Source organism: Bombyx mori, chromosome 10, assembly GCF_030269925.1.
Source record: "Bombyx mori chromosome 10, ASM3026992v2".
In the NCBI taxonomy this organism is placed as follows: Eukaryota; Metazoa; Arthropoda; class Insecta; order Lepidoptera; family Bombycidae; genus Bombyx; species Bombyx mori.
Window position 1 is genome coordinate 8,323,807 of NC_085116.1, and position 23,053 is coordinate 8,346,859.

The 23,053-nt window shown below is 36.5% G+C and overlaps 1 protein-coding gene across 13 annotated transcripts in view; it reads left to right on the plus strand.

The window, feature by feature from the left end:
- The window catches only part of LOC101737576 (TOX high mobility group box family member 3), a 32,905-nt gene extending 11,352 nt beyond the window's left edge, over nucleotides 1–21,553 (plus strand). For 3 of the 13 annotated variants that reach the window (XM_038013219.2, XM_004924767.5, XM_038013222.2), the window contains 12 exons: nucleotides 7–135; nucleotides 5,778–5,887; nucleotides 5,961–6,180; nucleotides 6,562–6,639; nucleotides 6,793–6,926; nucleotides 7,007–7,142; nucleotides 7,238–7,318; nucleotides 17,329–17,622; nucleotides 18,220–18,444; nucleotides 19,005–19,349; nucleotides 19,961–20,076; nucleotides 20,160–21,553. In XM_038013219.2, coding sequence (XP_037869147.1) covers nucleotides 7–135; nucleotides 5,778–5,887; nucleotides 5,961–6,180; nucleotides 6,562–6,639; nucleotides 6,793–6,926; nucleotides 7,007–7,142; nucleotides 7,238–7,318; nucleotides 17,329–17,622; nucleotides 18,220–18,444; nucleotides 19,005–19,349; nucleotides 19,961–20,076; nucleotides 20,160–20,229 — 1,938 coding nt within the window. In that variant the 3' untranslated portion in view covers nucleotides 20,230–21,553. Of the gene's footprint in view, nucleotides 1–6; nucleotides 136–5,508; nucleotides 5,712–5,777; nucleotides 5,888–5,960; nucleotides 6,181–6,561; nucleotides 6,640–6,792; nucleotides 6,927–7,006; nucleotides 7,143–7,237; nucleotides 7,319–17,328; nucleotides 17,623–18,219; nucleotides 18,445–19,004; nucleotides 19,350–19,960; nucleotides 20,077–20,159 lie in introns of those variants that run through there. The other 10 variants (XM_062670576.1, XM_062670578.1, XM_038013223.2 and 7 more) reach the window with 7 other exon arrangements.
- The last annotated feature ends 1,500 nt before the right edge of the window (nucleotides 21,554–23,053 follow it).

Consider the following 23,053-nt stretch of genomic DNA (forward strand, 5'->3'; position numbering starts at 1 on the left):
TTTTAGACATTTCACACTCCTTCATTTGGTGACGAAGAATTTGATATTCCTTTAATACACGGGCAGCATGCGCCGGGATCAGGAGTCCAGAATACGCATATTCAGTACACACAATTACACCACGCTGCGCCGCAGGTTCGTTTTATTATCTTATAGATAATTAAATGGGTTTTGCTTTTACCCCATCTAATACGTCTAATCATTATCAAATCCAAATCGTCTATTAATGCCGAACAACTATGAATTTTCAGATCATTTAACTTTTGAAATATGTACTTTTGTTGAAGGATTTCAAAACAGTTTTGAAATTATTTAAAGATTGAAGTCAGAGAATCTTTGAGCTCATGTTTCAAGCTGGACAGAGGCATTCACGTTATATTGTATGTCTAAGTTCAAGTACATATTTATTATATAAACCGGGTCGCCTGTGGACTCTCTTAAACGTTTAGCCAAACTTTATCTAATCGGTATCTTTTATTGTGATTTGAAAATGAACCAAAGTTTTAAAAACTCACATGGGGATACTACAAGCGGTGTCTGTTAGGCTTAGTAACTTTAGAATAAAAAATAAACTAGATAATTATCAATTAAGTTTAAATATTATTAGAATAAAGAATTAAACAATGAATTTACGATTAGAATTTAAAATAAGAACTATTGATTCTCGAATTATTCTCGAATTATTCGAGAATCAATATTTGCACTGACTTTTAATAAATTAGCAGATGGAATTTCTCAATTCATCACGTGTTTTTAATTTGCATAACAAAGAACAGCCTAGAACTTAACATAAATTTGTTTCGTCTTCTCCTGCAAAATGTATTAAATATATAAGCATAATAATATAACAAATTTTTATGAAGGTAATTACGTAATTAATGTAATATTGTGTTCTGTCCGATATCTGCAAGCATTGGGATGTAAAATTATGAGTCGCAGTGAATATAGTTTTTTTTTTTTTTTTTTTTTTCGGGCCGGGGGCCGAACCTCCTACGAGGTCCCCGCGCCTAGGGGGCGCGCGGGGTATGTGAGACTCAACGATCTGCAGGTGTTGAGAGCAGATCACGGGCCCAAGGGCAGTGAATATAGTGAGTCAACCACGTTTCGCTGTCACTAAGGCCAAATATTTACTAGATTTGAACTAGACACACACGTTGTATGAAATGAAACTACCTACTTACAACCTACCTGTCGTGTTTCGTTGGTGCTATAACGAAAGAGATTCACTGAAATAACGACAACACAACTAAGATAAGAGAATCCATAGAACACAAAGAAAGTCGCAGAAATTATTATAAGTATGTGCTTTCTAAAATTAAAAAACTCACTTATCATTTTACGATTTCGGACATTTGAAGTACTATATAGAGTTCCTCGTCACAGATCACGAACACCTAGGATTTTTTAAATATAGTGAATGTTAAGTGAAGTATTTATAGCGGGAGACTAAAAAAAGAAACGAATATGTATAAACATTAGAAACTATAATATTATTTCAGATAATGATAAGGCACCGACATAGACTATTAATTCTTAAAATAATGCGATCGATGTCTTTTAATAAGCTTGATGCAATAATACATACCTATTCTAAAAGCCCGCACGGGTGGATTCTACCATCACATCTTTTTCGTCGGGAAGCAATCATGCTTGGATTGTAAAATAGGGCCTGTGTTACACCGTTGGAATTGAGACTTCTATAAATATCAACCTAAAGGTTGGCGCGATATTCACATTGCGTTCAACTTAATGAACTCGGTGGCCGATCTAACAAATTAGTTTACAAATAGTCCTTTTCTCTACGAGCATGTAAATTTTGAAATATTTTTGTTGTTGTATCAAAATGACTTTTTTATTCTTAGAATTTTTTCAATGAAAAAAAACATGTTTTTAAGTACTAGTGTGGTATAGAAAAAAAGTGTTTTTAAGTAATAGTAAAAAGCATGATTGTCATATTATGCATTTGTGATAGTATGCGAATAAATGAAATATTTGGCCAATTAAAATGCCAAAATACAACTACCGTAGGTAGATTAAAATAATATATATGCTGTGATGTAAAGTGCCAGCATTAAATATATTAAGAGCACTGTGAAAACGTGGACTGCTGGCAAAGTGTGGTGTTATTGAGTGTTTTTATTCTCTTATTTTTTATGAAACGCAAAAAATATATTTAATTCATTTTAACTTCATAAAATCGTTAACCTGATTACTGAAATCAATCGTTTAATTTAGTATATTTTTTTATTCCACATCTATCAAACTTGAATCAAAGCTTCGCTCGCCAAACTCATCCGGGCTTAAAAGTTCGAAATTTTCAAAACAGGTTATCGTAAATTAAACGCGTCGCATCTAGAAAATGACAATGGTCAATGTCAATTTTACGCCCATTTTATTTTATTTTGCTTTATGGATGTATGCTTTTAAGAATCGCATTCAATCAATTAATATTTATTTACCTTTTATTACAACTTATGACGATAACTTTATTATAGCAAATAAATATAATTAAAACTAAGCTTAAACTTTAAAACTGTGTATAATGATAACCATTTATTGATTCTGCCATAATCCGCCATTCCAAATTGCTTAGTTTTCGTAGTCACGACCAAAAATTGCGTTCGCTGACTTTTTAATTCAATGTTCATTAATAATTTAGAATTTTAAGTTTATTTCTGATCCACGAACAGCATTATTAAACGCCTGCAACTCTAGCACCAGGAGTAGCTTTAGAAAATTGATAACCGTACTCGTCGAACTCGGCAAAGTGTTCCACGTACAGGCTAACCCATACATCAGCACGCTGAGTTTCTCGCTAGATCATCTCAGCGGGTTGCAATTTCAATCCGATAGTAGATGCATTCATGAAGCAGTGGCCCTTGAGCCGTTAGGTCTCCTTCTTCTTGATTTGTTAAGTTTCCTCCGGAAGCGCTCGGGCAGCTGTTAGCAGATCCACTCCTCCTGGATGAGCCCGTCCTCGCCCACCTCTCCTGGTGAAACTGGTGAAATTGTTTTGCAAGTAAAAAAATAATGTACAACACTTAAGCGCGTTAATGGATAATACGTCCCGTCATGACTTACGCGAGTGTGGTGTTCCCTCACGCGGCCCGCACACACATAGACACCCTCCAATCTCTACAATCCCGCTTTTGCAGGTTAGCCGTCGGAGCTCCGTGGTTCGTGAGGAACGTTGACGTACACGATAACCTGGGCATCGAATCTATCCAGAAATACATGAAGTCAGCGTCGGAACGGTACTTCAATAAGGCTATGCGTCATGATAATCGCCTTATCGTTGCCGCCGCTGACTACTCCCCGAATCCTGATCACGCAGGAGCCAGTCACCGTCGACGCCCTAGACACGTCCTTACGGATCCATCAGATCCGATAACCTTTGCATTAGACGCCTTCAGCTCTAACACTAGGAGCAGGCTTAGGGACCTCTGTAACCGTACTCGTCGAACTCGACAAAGAGTTCGCCGTGCAACCTAACCCATGAATCAGAATCATTTTTACTGGTGGTAGGACCTCTTGTGAGTCCGCGCGGGTAGGTACCACCGCCCTGCCTATTTCTGCCGTGAAGCAGTAATGCGTTTCGGTTTGAAGGGTGGGGCAGCCCTTGTAACTATACTGAGATCTTAGAACTTATATCTCAAGGTGGGTGGCGCATTTACGTTGTAGATGTCCATGGGCTCCAGTAACCACTTAACACCAGGTGGGCTGTGAGCTCGTCCACCCATCTAAGCAATAAAAAAAAACATCAGCTCGCTGAGTTTTTCGCCGGATCTTCTCATCGGGTAGCGATTCCGATCCGGTAGTAGATTCATTCGCGAAGCAGCTAGGTACTCTTGAGTTGTTAGATCTCCTTCGGAGGCGCTCGGACAGCTGTTAGCAAATCCCACCCATCCTGGCTGAGCCTTTGCTCGCCCACCTGTCCTGATGAAACTGGAAAGGCCTCCGGGCAACCAGTAATCCTTCAATCCTAAAAAAAAAGTGTAGTACCTGTGATATCCATTAATAAACTGTTACTGTTCTGACGGCGAAACTGCTAACAGAGTTTTCAGCTTGTTTCTTCTTTTAATTCTAATAACAGTGAACCGTTTTTTTTTATCCGCATTTTTCACGAAATTATTTGACCTCTTAGTAAATTGTATTTGCTGAATATTCTCTTGGCATGACTTTTTATATTAATTTTATTAAGAATTTAAAATACTGCTTCCTTATCTATTCACCCCGCGACAGCCAAGTTTAATCCGGTTATTTTGTGTATAAAATTAAGAACACGTGCACTTAGGAAAATATTGAAATCAATCACTTAATTCCCGCTTTTTTTTCCCTTAATATTTTAAGTGAGCGACCTCACGGCTCACCTTGTTTTAAGTTTTTACCGTAGCTCATAGACATCACAATGTCATTACGGCCTCAAGTATCTAAATAGTATTCCATACTAGCCATACCACCCACGATACCGGCCCCACCCCCAAAACCGGAGAGTAAGACTTCGTTGTAGGTAATTGCAGGTAATTGCCAGTAAATGCCGACTGGTAATGACAATGAGGTGATAAAGGATACAGAAAACGCTGATACTGAATGCATTGGAAGTCAAGTAGCGGTTCTTGAACTATTAGGCCTCTCTAGGGGAGCATACGAGCAGTTACTAGCAAATGTCTCAAACCCCCCCCCCCCCCCCACACTAATAATATACTCACTCAACAAATGTTCACAATTGACTTCCACGGTGAAGGAATAACATTGTGTAATAAAAATCAAACCCGCAAAATTATAATTTGCGTTATTACTGGTAGTAGGACCTCTTGTGAGTCCGCGCAGGTAGTTACCACCACCCTGCCTATTTCTGCCGTGAAGCAGTAATGCGTTTCGGTTTGAAGGGTGGTGCAGCCGTTGTATCTGTAATCATCAGCATGTAATCTTAAGGTGGGTGGCGCATTTATGTCGTAGATGTCTATGGGCTCCAGTAACCACATAACACCAGGTGGGCTGTGAGCTCGTCCACACATCCATGCAATAAAAAAAAAGTATGATAGACGATTGTTACTTATCTGTTCTAAGGTCCTTCGTACATAAAATAGGTTAATTTTTTATTAATATGATGCATTGAAATATTGTATTGTTGTTGATATTTTTATTGTACTAAAAACATCAATCTATTCTATGCTCTCAATGTAATCAATGTGCTTATCAATTTAAAAGACTGAAAATGAAAAATGGTTTTCACAAAATATTCGATTCGTTTAAAAAGGTGATTTGGAAAATTGAAAAAAAAAATTGGAACTGATATTTATCTATGCTACTACAACAAAACTATTTATGCAACCGAACAGAATTATTATTATTATTATTATTATTATTATTTCATATCAATTTCCTGTTTTTATTAGTCTATCATAGTTATTTTTATAGTACTCACAAACAACTGAGAAATGAAAATGCCACAAAGCAAAGATTTGGCTTAAAGGACCAGAATCCAGTCGAATCATGTCATTAGAATAATAAAAAAACTTCACAAAAGTTTGAAGAACTTCAGTTCCCGAAAATAAATAATGTTAATTTATCAGCAAAAATGATTAATTGATTTGAAATATTTCTTAAATATTAATATTGTGAAACTGTGTGAAACAGTCGATTAAATTATTCACAGTCGTATGCTACTCAACTAGAATAATAATAAAAACATTTTCCTGTCTTATTATGTATGTAACCAAAAAGAACTTCTTTGAACATGTGTATGAATTTTATTCTAATTAATACACTTCTAGGTAGGCATGATGAATCCAGCACAGGACGGCTTGGCCCCACCAGGTGGTGCTCCTTCTTATCAACAACCTCTTTATTTACAAGAGCCGCACACGCCTGTCACAACACACAGGTAAAAAACGAACATTTAAGTTAAAACAAATACATTATCATGTTCCGATATCGCATTAATAATAAATTTGCAGTGGGGCAGGTGCTCCAGCAGGCAATTATATGATTCAGCAACAACCTGGAGGTCAACAGCGGCTCTTAATAATGCAACCTGCGCAAGCTATAAGTGGGCCACCGACTCCAAGTACACCAACACAGCCATCAGGACCAGTCTATGGCTCCCCACAAAGAGCATCACCACCAGGCACTACAAGTGATGACTCAGATGACAGTGTACCTTCACAGCATTCTCAGGTATGATGAACGGAATGATGTATGAACTGCATGTATGCACACTTTACATTTTAAAATAAATAGATTTTGACTCTTAGGAGTAAAAAATACATTATTTTCCCTTTTCAACTATTCATCTTTTACCATTTGTCAATAAACTTCATGCTTAATCAGTAAACTTATTATAAAATCATAAATACTAATTATATGAAAGAACTTATTTTAAGTACCTATGATTACTTTTTAATAGTTATTATAATGCACACTTTTCTACAATAGAATGCTTTGTTGTTCCATTTTGTCACCAATATAGTTCATTGGCATTGAAACTATGCAATCATAATAGAAATTCACTAGAATGTTATTTATAGAGATTCTAATGAATTCGTTGTTTGTTGGTAGTTGCCTGGTGATGCGGAAAGCCTTCTGCCTATCCATTATTGCTCAGCGAGCCGGCAGCAACAAACTACGCTTCATCAGGTATAGGCAAATTTTATCACTATAATATTATCATTCATTCTTATCAAATTAACTGTCTTTATTTTGCCAATGAACTATATATTTTTATTATGAAAACAAACAGAATTTAACTTTATAAAATAACAGCAAAGTAATGAAACCATAATTCCACAGATTGGTGTTGCAAACATGGCTGTCAAAAGAACTTCACCTGATCCAATGGACAATGGAATGAACCGTGGACAGATGCAGAAAAAGCCTAAAGTTCAGAAAAAAAAGAAAAAACGAGACCCAAATGAACCACAAAAGTATGATAAATTAGTCACAGTAAAGTTTTATTTCATTATTAACAGAACATCATTAACTATAACAGTATTTATTTTAACAGGCCAGTATCAGCATATGCCTTATTCTTCAGAGATACCCAAGCAGCAATCAAAGGTCAAAACCCTAATGCTAGTTTTGGGGAAGTTTCAAAGATAGTTGCTTCAATGTGGGATGGTTTAGACTCAGAACATAAAAGTGTAAGTCTGAGTCATATGTAATATAAATAATTTCTTACTAATAATCAAATACAAACATTGAACACTCTCAATTCATTATATTTTTCATATAACAGGTTTACAAACAAAAGACAGAAATAGCAAAAAAAGAATACCTTAAGGCTCTTGCTGCCTACAGAGCCAGTCTAGTATCAAAGGTAAGTCAAATAATTTCAGAAAGGCAAAATTATTAGACATTATATACAAAAATTAAGACAAATATTTAAAATGCCTGAAAAATAACCACCCTAATACTTAAACTTAGGACTATACGGAACAGACATTGCTAAATTCAACATAAATTATCTTAAAGAACTAGCTGGCTAAATCTGGTTTTTGTCCAACTGAACATGGTCTTTAATTAACCTCTCCACAATTTAGATGTAGAGATTTCACCTGAGTTTGTCTTGAAGAGATGCTTTCTAGTACCAAAATGACCAGTGACTTCCCCAATCTGAAATCTGAGCTGACTTAACACTGCCTTTTGGCCTTGTCTGTATAACTTTCACCTAGGAACTTATGTGTAGGTTAGATTTGAGATGCTTCTTTATTCTAACAAACCTTAAGTTGGTTTTACATAGGTAATCCCATACTATATAAGCTTAGTATTGTGAGTTTTGTAATCACAATTTACTCAATTATGCATTGTTACCTGAAAGGACTGGTTTTATTTTTTTATATTTTTTGAAGACATGATTGATCAAATCTAACTTTTATAGTTTCATTTACATCAATTGAGACTTCGACCTCATGTCTGAAAGTGGTAAGCAATGTTCAAGTGTGGTCATGTGTGATGTCTGTGTACTCCACTAACTACTTAATACTAACTCTACTGAACTAACTAGCTTGTCTCCAACACCAAAAACCGGAGCCTAAGTCTATAATTATAAGAACGGTGGGGGCTGCATTGTAAGCCTTAAAACACAGCCTACCAGCTTCATCAAGTTCATTAATTCTACTGAAATAAAAACGAAACATTTAAATAAACTATTCCTCGTTCGTTTTACGGTAATACTTAACTAGCTTTACACATGTTTTAGCATAGTTAATTTAAAAAAGGACTCAATCAGCACCATCTATTATAAAACATCACCAATATAAATCAGACGTCGCTAGGTGGCGTCGTTACAAGTTATGGGAAGTAAAAGTAGCAGCAGTATCAACATATTTAAATAACTATATACTTCATAACAATTACGTCTCTTTGCTATTAGTATTGTTGGGCGGTTAAATTTGAGGGGACTAGGTTCTGTAGGTGATGAGGGGCTATTTAAACACAACACTGCTTCATGGTTAATATAATTATATTGCAAATACTTTGTACACTATTACACCATTATAAAATTTTATTTTTATAAAACTCTAAGATGTTGCTCTGACCGTGTCTAGATGAGAAGTCATTGTCTTCACTGAAGAGAAGACAATTATTTGTTTTTAGACATTTAAATAAGCATTCCAATATTCGAAATCTCTAACCTTACATGTGCCAAGTGTTGCCTGCCATTACTTTCATATTCAAACTCCAACAAGTATTATTTGAATCGCAACCTCAGTTCTCACGAATTCTAGTTAAAAAATAAAATTATCCTACGACACCGTTGCGTTCTTTATTATTATTATTTCTTTTATATTATTATATCTTCAGTTACTGCGTTGTGGTTTTTTCCTCCAGCATTTAGTAAAAATCCACAATGTAAGGAGTTTTAACAAATGCCTGACTGCAAAATTTATCATGTATTGAATTTTATGTAGTAAATTTCACATTGTATGTTAAATAATTAGGATTAAAATGTCAGAATTAAGACAAAAGACATAAGAGACATTAAACAAAACCTAGACTATCAAGAAATAGCGTATCAATAAAATATTCAAAAACATTTAGGAAATATGTTGTCAACTGTCGTCGTTGCGGATTAAACTCAAACTGCAGTATAGGAAGCACTTATTTATTCCACACGCACCTTAAAATCGTATACATTAACAATCAATTGGTTTTTATCCTTTGAACCTTTTAAAAACGTAAAACACAAATTTTTATCTCATGACATTTTTCCCTCAATCTGACAGCCTGTCTTTCTTTTCTTCCGGACGTCTCCCGTTGTTAATCTGTGTGTGAAAAACCATTCACCACACCACACCCCCACGGAGAAAGATACGCCAGTTGAGAGCCCTTAATCAAAATTGTCACTATACTCTTAATATTACGCATAATTAGGTATACGTGCGAATGTATTACAAGAATAATTGTATAAAACGAAGAATTATAAGTGAAAATTACAGGTAACAAGTAACAAGTACAAGGTAACGATAGGTAACAACAGGTAACAAGATACAAGTAGTTCTTATAAATCAGTATTTTTTTTAAATCTGACACGTCTGCCTGAGCGTGTGGTATAAGGCTCTTTTGTTTTCTCACCTTGAATTTTTATTGGAATTGACAGCGGCCTTGTTGGCAGCGGCAACAGCGGCGGATTTTCCAGATCCATTGGTCGTAAGGCTTGATTTTGCTGACAAGACAAAGGCTCGGCTTGCTTCCGTTCATCATCAATGTGATCTATGAAAGCCGGCTTAAGTCTGTCTACACTCACGACAACTTTGTTATTTTTTATGGACAGTGTGAACGTTTTCCCATCAGGGGAGCGTTCTAATACTCTATATGGACCTGTATATGGCGGCTGCAATGCCCTGCGGATGGTATCGTCTCTCAGGAAAACATGAGAAGCGCTTTCCAATTCCTTGAATATAAATGGAGAGTTTTTACAATGTCGAGAAGCAGGCACTGGGCGTATAGATGACATTTTGTTACGCAATTGTACCACAAAGTCGGTGGCATCCTCAATTTTTTCTATTGACGAGGAAGCTATTAACAGCTCTCCAAGGAGTCTTAAAGGTTCACCGTACACCGTTTCTGCGACTGTGGCTTCCAAATCTTCTTTAAAGGCTGACCGCATTCCCAGCAAAACCATGGGAAGGGATCTTACCCATGAATCTTGATGGCATATTAATGCCGCTTTGAGCTGTCTATGGACACGTTCAATCATTCCGTTTGCGCAGGGATGATATGAGGTAGTCCTTATACGCTTGGTGGCGAATCGAAGCAGCAGCCGGTTAAACAAATCGGATTCAAATTGGGATCCTTGGTCTGTTGTGATTATTGACGGTACTCCAAAACGGGAAATCCACTCCCTGGTAAAAGTTTCCACCACTTCCTCTGCCGTGATGGTGCGCATAGGCCACACCTCTGGCCACCTGGAAACCCTATCAATTGCCGTCAAACAATATCGGTATTCGTTGCAAACCGGTAATGGCCCTACAATGTCTATATGCACGTGCATGAAGCGACCGGATGGTATGTTAAAGTTTCCAGTAGGAGCTGAGTTGTGTCTTGAAACTTTGCTACGTTGACATGCGTCACAGCTTCGAGACCAAATACGGCAGTCCCTTTTCATCGATGGCCAAACGAAACGTTCTGACACGAGGCGTGTGGTAGCACGGATACCAGGATGACTCAAGTTGTGCAGTTGGTTGAACGCGGTTCTTCGAAAGGAAAGGGTCAAATACGGACGTGGCTTACCTGTAGAAACGTCACAATAAATTGCCGATTTCGCTTCTGGAGGGCTGATTTTAGTTAGGCTCAGGCTAGAGCCATTTTGTAACAGATTTTTCAATTCAGAATCTGTAGCCTGAGACTTCGCGAGTGCATCGTGATCTTGATCCAGCGCGATGGCGTTGATATCGATGCGTGACATTGTGTCAGCAACGATATTGTCCTCGCCCTTAATATACTGTATGTCAGTCGTGAATTGGCTTATAAAAAACAACTGGTTTAACTGAGGAGGTGGCAGCTTCTCGCGTCTCTGTAAGAAAGCATATAAGAGTGGTTTGTGGTCGGTAAAAATTGTGGCATGCTGGACTTCTAAAATATATCGAAAATGTTGAACACTTTCGTATACCGCTAATAATTCTCTGTAGTAAGTCGGCCACTGTCTTTGCTGGGGTGTGAGTTTCTTACTAAAAAAAGATAGCGGAAACCACTTACCATTTACCTTTTGCTGAAGGCAAGACCCAATATGAACACTGGAGGCATCCGTGAACAGACCTAAACTAGAATTACTCACAGGATGTTGTAATAGCGTCGCCGAGGACAAGCTTTGCTTGCAGGCTTCAAATTGCTGAAGTAGCTCTGGGGACCAAGGAAATGGCCTGGCACCCTTGCTCTTTGTTGCTACGAGAGCCTCAATTAGCGGTGCCTGAAACTGAGCAGCATGTGGAACAAAACGCCGGTAGTAGTTCAGCATACCGAGAAATCGGCGCATACCTTGTACCGTCTCAGGAGGTGGAAAGTCCAATAAGACTTGGATGCGAGCCTGAGGAGGGCGTGTCCCTTCACTGTTTATGTGATAGCCCAAGAAGTTAACTTCATCTACTCCCAGAGTACATTTGGAGGGGTTAATTACAACTCCGTATTCTTGTAGACGTTCGAAGAGGGTTCGAAGGTGTTTCAGATGAAGATTCTCATCAGCTGAATGAACGAGGATGTCATCAACGTAGGGAAAACAGAAATCAAGACCCCGTGTGACCTCATCAATAAATCGCTGGAATGTCTGTCCCGCGTTTCGAAGCCCAAAAGTCATGAATGGGAATTCGAAGAGGCCAAACGGTGTAACAATTGCTGTCTTCGGCACGTCCTCCTCAGCGATCGGTATCTGGTGATAAGCTTTTACTAAATCGATGGTGCTGAAAACTTTTGAACCAGAGAGGTTATGAGCAAAATCGTGAATATGGCGCACGGGGTACCTATCTGGAACTGTTCTGGCGTTTAGGGCCCGGTAATCGCCGCATGGACGCCAGGTGTCGTCTTTTTTAATTGTCATATGCAGTGGTGATGACCAGGCACTTTTGGATGGTCGAGCTGTACCAGATTGCACCATATCCTCGAACTCTTTCTTAGCTGCAACTAGTTTCTGAGGGGCTAAGCGGCGGGGACGGCAGGCAATCGGAGGCCCATCCGTTGTTTTGATGAAATGGACCGTATGGTGCTTAACGACTCGAGGCAGCCCTGGTGGTCGTGTAATGTCTGGAAATTCTGCTAATAATTCAGTAAAAATGACCTTTCCAGATGCAACTGCTCGAACACTTGGTTGATCAATATCAGTGGTTGAGGCAATTGATGATAGTCCTGTGGTCCCATCAACTATCCTTTCATTTCTGCAATCCGGTAAAAGATTGTAAAACGCTAAAAAATCAGATCCGATAATTGCAGAGTTAACGTCGGCTATGACAAATTTCCAGACAAAGTTACGGCGTAGCCCGAAGTTTAGATTTAAATTAATTGTGCCGAAAGTCCGAATGCAACTACCATTGGCAGCGCTTAAGTCGTATTTGGTAGCCTTTCGCTTTACTGGTAACCAGTGATGGGGGAAACAACATAGGTCTGATCCAGTGTCGATTAAAAAACGGTGCTTGGTCACTTGGTCAATGACAAACAGGCGGCGGCCAATACTATGGCAATCAGTTGCCGCCATTACTGACTGCTGTTTGGGTTTTCCGCCTTCCAGGTGCAAGGAGTTACACATTTAGTTGCATTATTGCCCCACCTCCGATGATACCAACAAATTTTAGGGCCGCGAGATGATGATCTGTCACGATAAGGGCGGCTCTGTCGCCTAGATAGGGCAGCAACTTGGCTACTGATCTCTTCTAGTTGTTTGGCTAATGAACCAAGGGTTAAACTGTTCGAAAATGTTGCGGTCGAACATACCATAGGAGGAGTTTGGGCCAACTCAAGAATTTTGTCGGCTAGTTCTGACAATTTGTCAAGCCCAAGGTCAGCCTGTGCTGCCAGTATAGCTTGAGCCTGATGAGGCAAGCGGCGTAACCAAAGTTGGCGTATAATATTGTCGTCTGTGAGTGTGCTTCCTGCAAGAGAGCGTAGGTGTCGGAGGAACTGTGATGGTTTTCTATCCCCAAGTTCTTCATCACTCAGAAGTTGTCGAACTCTTTTTTTCTTGTGATACAGAAAGGCGCTGAATGAGTATGCTTTTTAATTTTTCATATTTTTCTTCAGTTGGTGGGTTTGTTATTATGTCTTCAACCTCTCCAGCTATTCTTTGGTCAAGGTGACCTACAACATAATTATATTTAGTAGTATCTGTCACAATATTGGCAATTTGGAATTGAGCTTCAATTTGAGCAAACCAAACAGCTGGTTTGTCAGCCCAAAATGTAGGCAATTTGACTGTAACTCTACAAACTTTTGTTTCTCTCTCATTTCCTTCAAGTTGTTTTTGTAGCGCTGCATTTGCAGCCAAGAGTTGTTGCAGTTGTTCCTGTATTTCTTGACTGGCCATTGTTAAGAAGAAAAATATAAACTTAGTTTAATAATATAAAACTGTATAAATAATGTTAACTATACCACACGCTCAGCAGGAATTATACATATAACCAATTATAGTATTATATTACAATACAAAATGGTATTAAAATTTTTTTTTTAACTAAAATTAATATTGGTTAATACATTCACAGAAAAATAAAAAATTAAAGGAAATAAATAACATTAAGGTTTTTAATACGAAATTCTATTTTTTATTAGAGTCCCTAATATATAGACTGCAGCACTGATGGTGTTCGTATTAGACCTCACTAATACTTGCGAAATTGATAATTAAATTGTCGAAAAAATGTTCAGGCGTAATAAGGAAATGAACATTTGCGATTAATTTCTGTGGTTCTCCGTGGATTTACTGAAAGCAGGCTTCTATATTGCGTTACTACATCCGTTATTACGTCCGCGGCTTCAACGGGACATCTCAATTTCTCGTGTCGGGGTCACCATTTTAGGAAATATGTTGTCAACTGTCGTCGTTGCGGATTAAACTCAAACTGCAGTATAGGAAGCACTTATTTATTCCACACGCACCTTAAAATCGTATACATTAACAATCAATTGGTTTTTATCCTTTGAACCTTTTAAAAACGTAAAACACAAATTTTTATCTCATGACATTTTTCCCTCAATCTGACAGCCTGTCTTTCTTTTCTTCCGGACGTCTCCCGTTGTTAATCTGTGTGTGAAAAACCATTCACCACAAACACACCACATAAAGATGTTAATTTCGTTAGGGATACATATTTTTTTATTCTGCTATAATTTATAGTATAAACCATGCTTATGTTTCTTATTGTTTGTAATTGACTCTTTATTTGCCGGACGGCCTGCATAAATTCTAAACTTAGTATTTCCTGTCCCTCTGTCTGTAAGCGAAAAGGAAGGTTAAAAGAAAAAAGGCTTTCATAACGGTCGGGTGTGTTTCATAGTACCTAACTGGAGTTAACTGGACACGAAATCTTTTAGCAGGAACGTTACAAATGTCAGGAACATATTTTCATTTGAAAAAATAGAAAAGGAAAGCACAAGATGCATTGTCACTAGAAAGACCTGAAGGACAAAAACACCTTTATAGGATAGCCAAAACAAGACAGAAGGATGGAAGAAATTTTAACCACATTAAGTGCATGAAAGATAGTGCAGGAAGAGTGTAAACAAATGATGAGGAAATAAGAGATAGATGGAAGAGGTATTTTGAAAGGTTGATGAATGAAGAGAATGACTGGAGTGGTGAACTACAAAATGTTCCGATAAATACTGGTGTAGTAAGGGAAATAAGTGTGCAACAAGTACGAAAGGCTGTAAAAAATATGAAGAATGAAAAATCTGCTGGACCAGATGGTATCCCAATAGTTCTGTGGAAGTCTGAAAGCGGATGACTGACTTTATTCTTCAATAAATTGTTCCAAGAAGAGGCCATGCCTGACGAGTGGCGCAAAAGTTCACTTCTGCCTGTATTTAACAACAACGGCGACATACAGGTATGCGACAATTATAGGGGAATAAAGCTCATGTCACATAGTTTGAAAGCTTGGGAAAAAGTGATCGCGAGAAGAATGAGGTATCACAGAACCAGTTCGGGCCGAGACGCAGTACATCGGACGCCATTTTTTCCCTTCGCTGATTGTGCGAAAAATACCGCCATGCAAGTAAAAACGTGCACATAGTGTTTGTTGATTTGAAAAAAGCGTATGATAGGGTTCTCCGTGCGGTTCTGTGGTAGAGCATAAAAACGAAAGGAGTGCCTGGGAAATACCAGCGGAACAGCATAGCTTGTCCTTTTACTACAAAACTATGGTTTGTCATCTTTACCCTCCTAATTAAACAAATTACATAAACAAAAATCAATTAATACTTTTACTTGGGGGTAAAGTTAAGGAGATTGTAGAACTATCATATAAATGATAGAAAGTAACAGCTCTAAACCACAAATTACGGCTCAAAAACCTGGCTTTTTGCAGGAACGCGAGTAAAAAAGGTTACGTGAATTGTTGTATTTTGTTTGTTGAGTGTTTTCTGGTTTGAACACGTAATAATCTTGGTTTATCAACTGCGATTTTGCGATAAGCATAGCTACAGTTTTTCTGGTTATAAAAGCTCTGGCTGTTTGGGCTTAGTTCCGTTTGTCTCTATTGAATGAGAAAAACAAATTTCATTGTTATTCGAAAGGAGAGGAGAATTAAGCTAAAAGTGTTAAAACTATGTTTCTGTCTTAGACTTAAATCTCTTTATTCAAAAATCAACCTGTATCGCCTCGTGGATATATTGGTTAGTGATCTACTGTAATAATTCGGGATACGATTCCTCCTCGGAGTCACTGTCTTTGTTAGAAATATTGCATTGGATTCTTCGGTACGAATGTTTCCGGTAACCACATTATAGAGCACAGGAGAACATCCTAATTTGAGTGTTAAATGTACAACATCGAATCATTTCCAGATTTGGTAAATATTATATAAATAAAAATAAATTAAACACATTAATTTATGTACAAAATGTTAACAATAGGTTAATTTTTTGGGTAAGTTCTTTGATATTTTCAAGACTACTCCACCATCGGATGAATCGTACGCTACTTTCAAAGCAATTTAAAAAGAAAATCATATAATCTTCATCTCAACTTATATTTGAGTATAAGTTAACATCTTCAACCCTTTGATACCCACTGCAAAGGAATAATACTACATATGCAATAAAAAATATGAACAATAAGTGTACTATCATGTCATCATTCTTATTCAGTATTGAAACCTTATTTTTTACTGATATTATTAGGTAGGAAACTAAATTACCTAAAAAAAAAGGATGTAGCTAAAATCCAATAAATATATAATTGTAGATGGACATTACTCTTGCCTATTTTTCCCATAAAGCCATTATGTGTTCTCGTATGAAGGGCAGTTCTGCTATCGTAGCAATAGGAACAAAATAGATAATAAAATCTTATGTCTCAATATGTGATTTCTAAGGCCTTTCATTATAACTCTCTCTCTTATAACCTAAAACATTTGTAGTTTTAAAAAGTTAATTTAAATGTCCCAAGCTACAAATTGCCAATTGATTCTGTTCTTTTCCACTACCAAGTCCTATTGACACAAATATTTATACAGCTGCCAATTTCGAAACAAAGTGTTGTCTCAGTTCTCAAATCTCATTTGCATTGTCATAATGCTATTGTAGCCTAAGGTTAAAGCAATGCCTGGTACATAGCACTTAAATCATCTTCATGACTTAAAACTTGTGTACTTGTGTACTTGTGTAGAGTGATGTGAATATCCTGGTTGGTGTAAAAACACACAGCCAAGTACAATTTTTTCTAAGAAAATTAATACTTAACTGTGCTTACACATGACTACTAGACTGAAGATTAATTTGTAATAAAAAATAAACAGCAATTTTATTTATTTATTTACTTTAAGCTTCTTTAGACATTTAACCATATTTTTGAGAAAAATAATTTTATAGGTGGTGCATGCACAACATATTGTAAGATATCCATATCAATAAATCTACAGTGGAACTAGTAGATCATGTGGCTAAAAAAAAAAGCTGAATCAAAAAATATAGAAAAATTTGCATAATTTCTGGTGATAGAGTGAATTGTAAGCCCACAATATGCCTATTTCATGTTTTCTTATACAACTCTAATAACTAATACAACTGAAGCTTTGACCCTGTTTTTTTCAAAGATTTCAATAACTACCTGGTTAACTCATGTATTCAATAAAAACAAGAAAAAAACCAAAATGAATATATATTTAAACTTCTCATTGACAGGGTGGAGAACAAGAAAACCAAGCAATGTACAACCACACTAATAATGGTAATGTGTGTGGAACTAACAGTGGCACCACATACAGTAACTACTACCAAGGACAGACTTATGGAAATAATCATTCGCCTCAGAACTATGTGCAAAATGCTTCCCCTCAAAGATACTCTCCGCAAAATTACTCACCTGGTCAGCCACAACCCTCATATCCCGGGCCAGCTCAACAGTATCCACCTAACTCTCAACAATCTCCTCAAAATTACCAAGCCAATATGACAATTGCTCCCCAAACATACCAGGTAATTATCAAGTCATTAAAAAGTTACAATTTAATTGGAGATATGAGTTGCATGTGACAGTTTCTTTCAATAACACATTTAAAATTAAAACAAAAGTACTCAGAGACAATCGAGTGTTAGCGATTAGGGTAGCTCAAAGACATCACAATGTAAATGTTGCCACCAACCTTGAAACAACAGCTTGAAGTATCAATATATTAATTAAATGGTTTGGAAAGGGTGGAAACCCTTCAAACCAGAACATATCAGAGATTGGCAAAAAAAATGGGCAGGATGGTGGTAAAAATACTACCACCAATGAATGTTGGTTGGTGATTGCAGTACACTAGTATACACAATACTTGGAGAACCTTGCTGCTTATTTTCTCAGAAATCCATCACTTCCTTATTACAATACTCATACGAGAGTGAGGTTATTTTAGGCTGACTCCACCACACAGCACTACTACTATAATGTCCTTTTTTTATTTCATCGGGTGTAGAAAAAACAAGGACTTTTTCTGAAAATTTTACACAGAAAATAAGACATTCAACACTATTACAATCCTGAATGTATAATACTACAACTTAATTATTGGAACAATTTGTTTGTTCTAGAATGTTCCAGCCCAATCACCACAGGGCTATCAAATAAACTCTTCAACGTCAAATCAGAATTGTCAACCAAATGTTGCTCAATCACCTAGAAACTACCAACCCACACAGTCACCAACAAATTACCCTGCAAGTTCTTCAATGTCACCACCTGGGTACCGACAGGTGCAGGCAACATCACCTCCAATGGGAACAGTACATCCTGCCATGCAATACCATCCTCAACAGGTACAGTGAGCTACAAAACTGCATGGATAGCACAATAAAAAATCCTACTATGAACTTATAACAACGATAATTGTTACATGTCATTGTGTAGTTCTATCCTATGGATACATGTACCAAATCAATATTTTCCTGACTTTAGGACGTCAAAAATCACAATCAAGAATTAAACAAAATTTATCCAATAGATAACTCACGTTGTGACAAGATTTGAGTTTAGCACTCTTGAGCTTAAAAAAGCTTCATGGCTTAAAAAAGTTGTCTTTTTTTTCAGCATAGATAGGTAATTGAACTTAACCAAATTTTAAAAAGTTATACTAGCTATTTTAATCTAAAATATTCATAGCATTTGATTTTATTGTTGGCCTGTTTCTGCTATGGAGAAATTATGCATTCCGATTTGAAAAACTACCATAATTTCAATAGAATGAAGACTACTTTCACTTCACTTTAGCAAAAGGTGGAACAATTATATTAGTAATATTATAAGATATTATTGTTGGCTACTAACACCACCTAAACCATCAGCTTATTACCACCTATTTAAGTTCCTTTTGTTGCAGCAAATACAAGCAACACATGCTCAGATGCAACAGGCCCAAGTTCATCAAGTGCAGCAGTACCAGCAACAACAACAAACTCAGCAGCAGCAGCAACAACAACAACAACAAATGTTAAAACAACAGCAAAGTCAGCAGCAACAGATTTTACAACAATCTCAGCAACAACAGTTGTTGCATCAACAAAACCAACAGCAAATGCTACAACAACAATCGCAGCAGACTCAAAATTCACAGCAGCAACAACAGGCCCAACCACCACAAGTGCAGCAGCAAATGCAGCCGATTAAATCTGAGCAAAATGCACCCAATACTAGTGGTAATGGGCATCCACAACAATCTACCGAAGTAAGTATTCAATCGTGTTCATCATGAGATCTTAAAAAAATACTACTGTAAAAAGTAGATTTGAAATGAGTGTCTTAAAGTGTACTATATGTATTTAAAAAAAAACTTTTGTTTACTCAATCCTTGCTTTATCAACAAATATAAGATAAATTTATTTTATGGTCTTTCCCCTTAAACTCACCACATAAGAATGAATTCTTAAAAAAGGTTTCAGTCCAATTTGCCTAAACATAGCTGCAATTCAAATACTATGTAAGGAAGGGGTGTGCTGTAAGGATCTAATAGAGATAATTCTCTAGTCTTCTTTTTGACATGAAACCATCAATCACAAAACCATTATCGACCAGACTTTATGATTTTTATTGCACTGATGGGTGAATGTGTAATACGTGCATTTTTGACCACATACTAGCTACATATTTCCATTGCTAATCCCCAGATAAACTTTGAATATCACTTTGTGGACTATTACTGTGGAATAATGGTATGAGATGCTACATAAGTATCGCATTATTCTCGAGAAACTCTTAGTGTTACAAGTTGATCTTAGTCAACTGCATAATAGGTAGTTTAAAATGTGATATGGGTAACATATGCATACTAATTTACAGCAAAATGAAAAGAGAAGTAATTCTTGCATTCGACAGGGCTGCACAAATCCAGCGATATCAAACAGCGAATGGGAGGATGAGTACTGCTCCAATGAATGTGTAGTCAGCCATTGCAGGTATATCAAAACGGAATATTTTTGGTTTATATTTTAGAGAAAACAACAATAATTAAACACGAATTATGTTGTTTACATTTCAGAGATGTCTTTAGTTCCTGGGTGGCATCAAACAACAGTAATCAAATGCAAAACTTCTCAGCAGTTAAATAAACATATCAGCAGGAATAACAAGTAATGTAGTTTGTTCATAGTTTCGATATTTAAATTACATGCCATACTTTTTAAATTCGATGTTCCATTCTAGGCCGTAAACATGCAAATCAAACTATGAAATGGCAGCCATTCCTAAAACTAATGTTTTGATGATACTTATGATTTATATTATGAAATATTATTTTTCAATTTGTTCATAATGGTTCTTGTGGCAAAAAAAAAATCGGTTCTAATTATTTTTATGTTTAGGATCATGCTCGATTTTTAAATCATATACAAAACACAGCAAGTTATGTTGTTATGTCACACCAAATGTCCTTAAGTTTAACTATGACTTACAATTGTCTTTATTTTGTTAGGCATAATGCTGACTATTTTGTCTCTTAAGGATAATTGTAAAAAATGAAAGCAATAATTATCAGCCTTGTATTTGTATAAAATAAACCTCCATACAGTAAATTATTAATTAAGTAGATTTAGTGGTGTAAATAAATTATTATTAAGCATTATCGTTGCAAACTAGTGTTACATCTGGTGGTCATAGAATATGTTTTGCGTTACTTTACTTCATTATAGTTAGTTTTTATGTTAATTATGGATGGGATAAAATACTAAGTACCTAATATGTTTATGTTAAAAAAATATGTTCCACAAGACCCTATTTTGTACATAAATATATTTTAACTTAGGACTTAATAAATAAATTCGCCTTATAGTCTTGAGATCACTAGTGTAGGTGTAGTTAAATATTTTCGATAACATGCATTTTATTAGTTTGTTACAATCCATCAGTATTTGTTACGACTATTTATAAAGTAACATAATATTAGAAATGTATAATAATAAATTATTAGTGTTGGCACATAGAAACTGTTCTTAACAGAGGCTATTTGTAATCAAATATACATTACTTCTGAAAGTGTTATGCTTGAAATTTAACAAACTGTGTAAATGGCAATTGTAGCTAAATAAACTACATAAAATTAGTTACATTAAGCAATAATGAATTGCAATTCTTTCTCTAGATATTCAATAAGTTATAGAACTTAGTTGGACCAAAATTTTCTTTAGTCTTATTAACATTACTTTATAGAAATGGAACAAGAACATTTTCTTGCAAAAAAAATGTAAATAAAAGACTCGCAATTATAGTCTTAGATCTAGATATTAACCGAAATATTTTTTGTTTATATTTTAATCTGTAGTCTTGATAAATTGGATTTCATTTGAAATCTTATGGTTATGTAAAATACAATTGAAATAATGTATAAATTGTAACTAGACAACCCAACTTCATTAAATTTCTTAAAGACAAAAATAATCTTGTATTTAATTATATACTAAAAAAAAATATAGTTTAGCACAATAGTGTCTACTAAGCTCCTGGCAAAAGGGCTTACCCCCTGTACCATCCTAACCCTGCGGTTATCCATGGTTAATGTTTTTAGGTTAGAATGGCACTAATCAAAATAGGGTTAAATTTCCAACGCAATCTATTGTCAGGTAGCGGAAACACACATTACTCGACTTTTGTGGAATATTCTCGATAATTCTGATTCATCGATTTTTTGAGCTTGGGAGGTGTGAGGGCAAGGGGCCGTCCCCTGTGTTAAAGTGAATTAACAATCATTATAATACAACATTTTACAATGAAAACATGAAACTTGCAATTTTACAATTTCCAGCTTTAGAACAGGTTTTCTGTTTCTACCATAGATTAATTACACTGTGAGTTTCAGTGGTTGTAGTATGAAGTGCAGAGGAAAGAGGCACCATCTTTTATAGGGAACAAGTTGAAAAAGTGTCCACCTGTAAACAGCAAGTTATTGGTGGAAGACTCGTTGAAATAGCGCTAGGGTAGGAAATGGAAATGATATGAATATAACAGTTTTAAACAGAATGAAGGTGCTGGATTCAAGTTAAATGTGGTACCTAGCTTATGGCGATATTTTTATAATCCATACGCAGCCCAGCCCAACGGTATGCGCCTAACAGCTTCCTTCTCGAAGTTGGCCCTACCTAGCTGAATAATTTGGCCTAGATAGGTCAAAGCGGCTTAATATAAACTCTTCAACACCTCAACGTACCGATAATCGACTAGACATCGCTGTAAGGATTCCTGAATAGCTCAAGTTTCGACGGAGTCGAAGGCTTTTTCGTAGTCCACAAACGTGAGACAGAGGACGATTGTATTCTTCAGTCTTCTGAATAACCTGTCTCAGCGTGTGGCATATGGCGCTGAAATGTGGACATTGACTGTAGATCTGGTCCGTAAACTCTAAAGTCGCTCAGCGTGCTAAGAAAAGGTGTATGCTCGAAGTTTCTTTGATGGATCGAGTCAGAAATGAGAAATCCGTCAAAGAACCAAAGTAACCGACATAGCCCTAAACATTAGCAAGCTTAAATGGCAATGAGCCGGACATACGTGTCGCAGAACCGATGGCCGATGGAGCAGACGAGTTCTGGACTGGAGACCACGTATCGGTAAGCGCAGCGTTGGGCGTCCTCTTGCCCGTTAGACCAATGACTTGCGGCGATATACTGGGAAACATTGGATGCGGAAGGCGGAGGATCGTTCATTGTGGCGGACTATGAGATAGGCCTACATCAAGTAGTGCAGAGATACAGGTTGATGATGAATTAAAAATTTATTTTGTTCGCACGTTGATGATAAAAAAAGTTCTTATTTGTACTGCTCAGTTTACTCGCTGATCTTGAATTACCGTGGGTAGGATGAGGTGACTTAATTGTCGTATCCAAATCGACTTACGTAGTCAATTCCAGCTGGATCAATAGTTTGATTTACCCAGGTTATTTAACT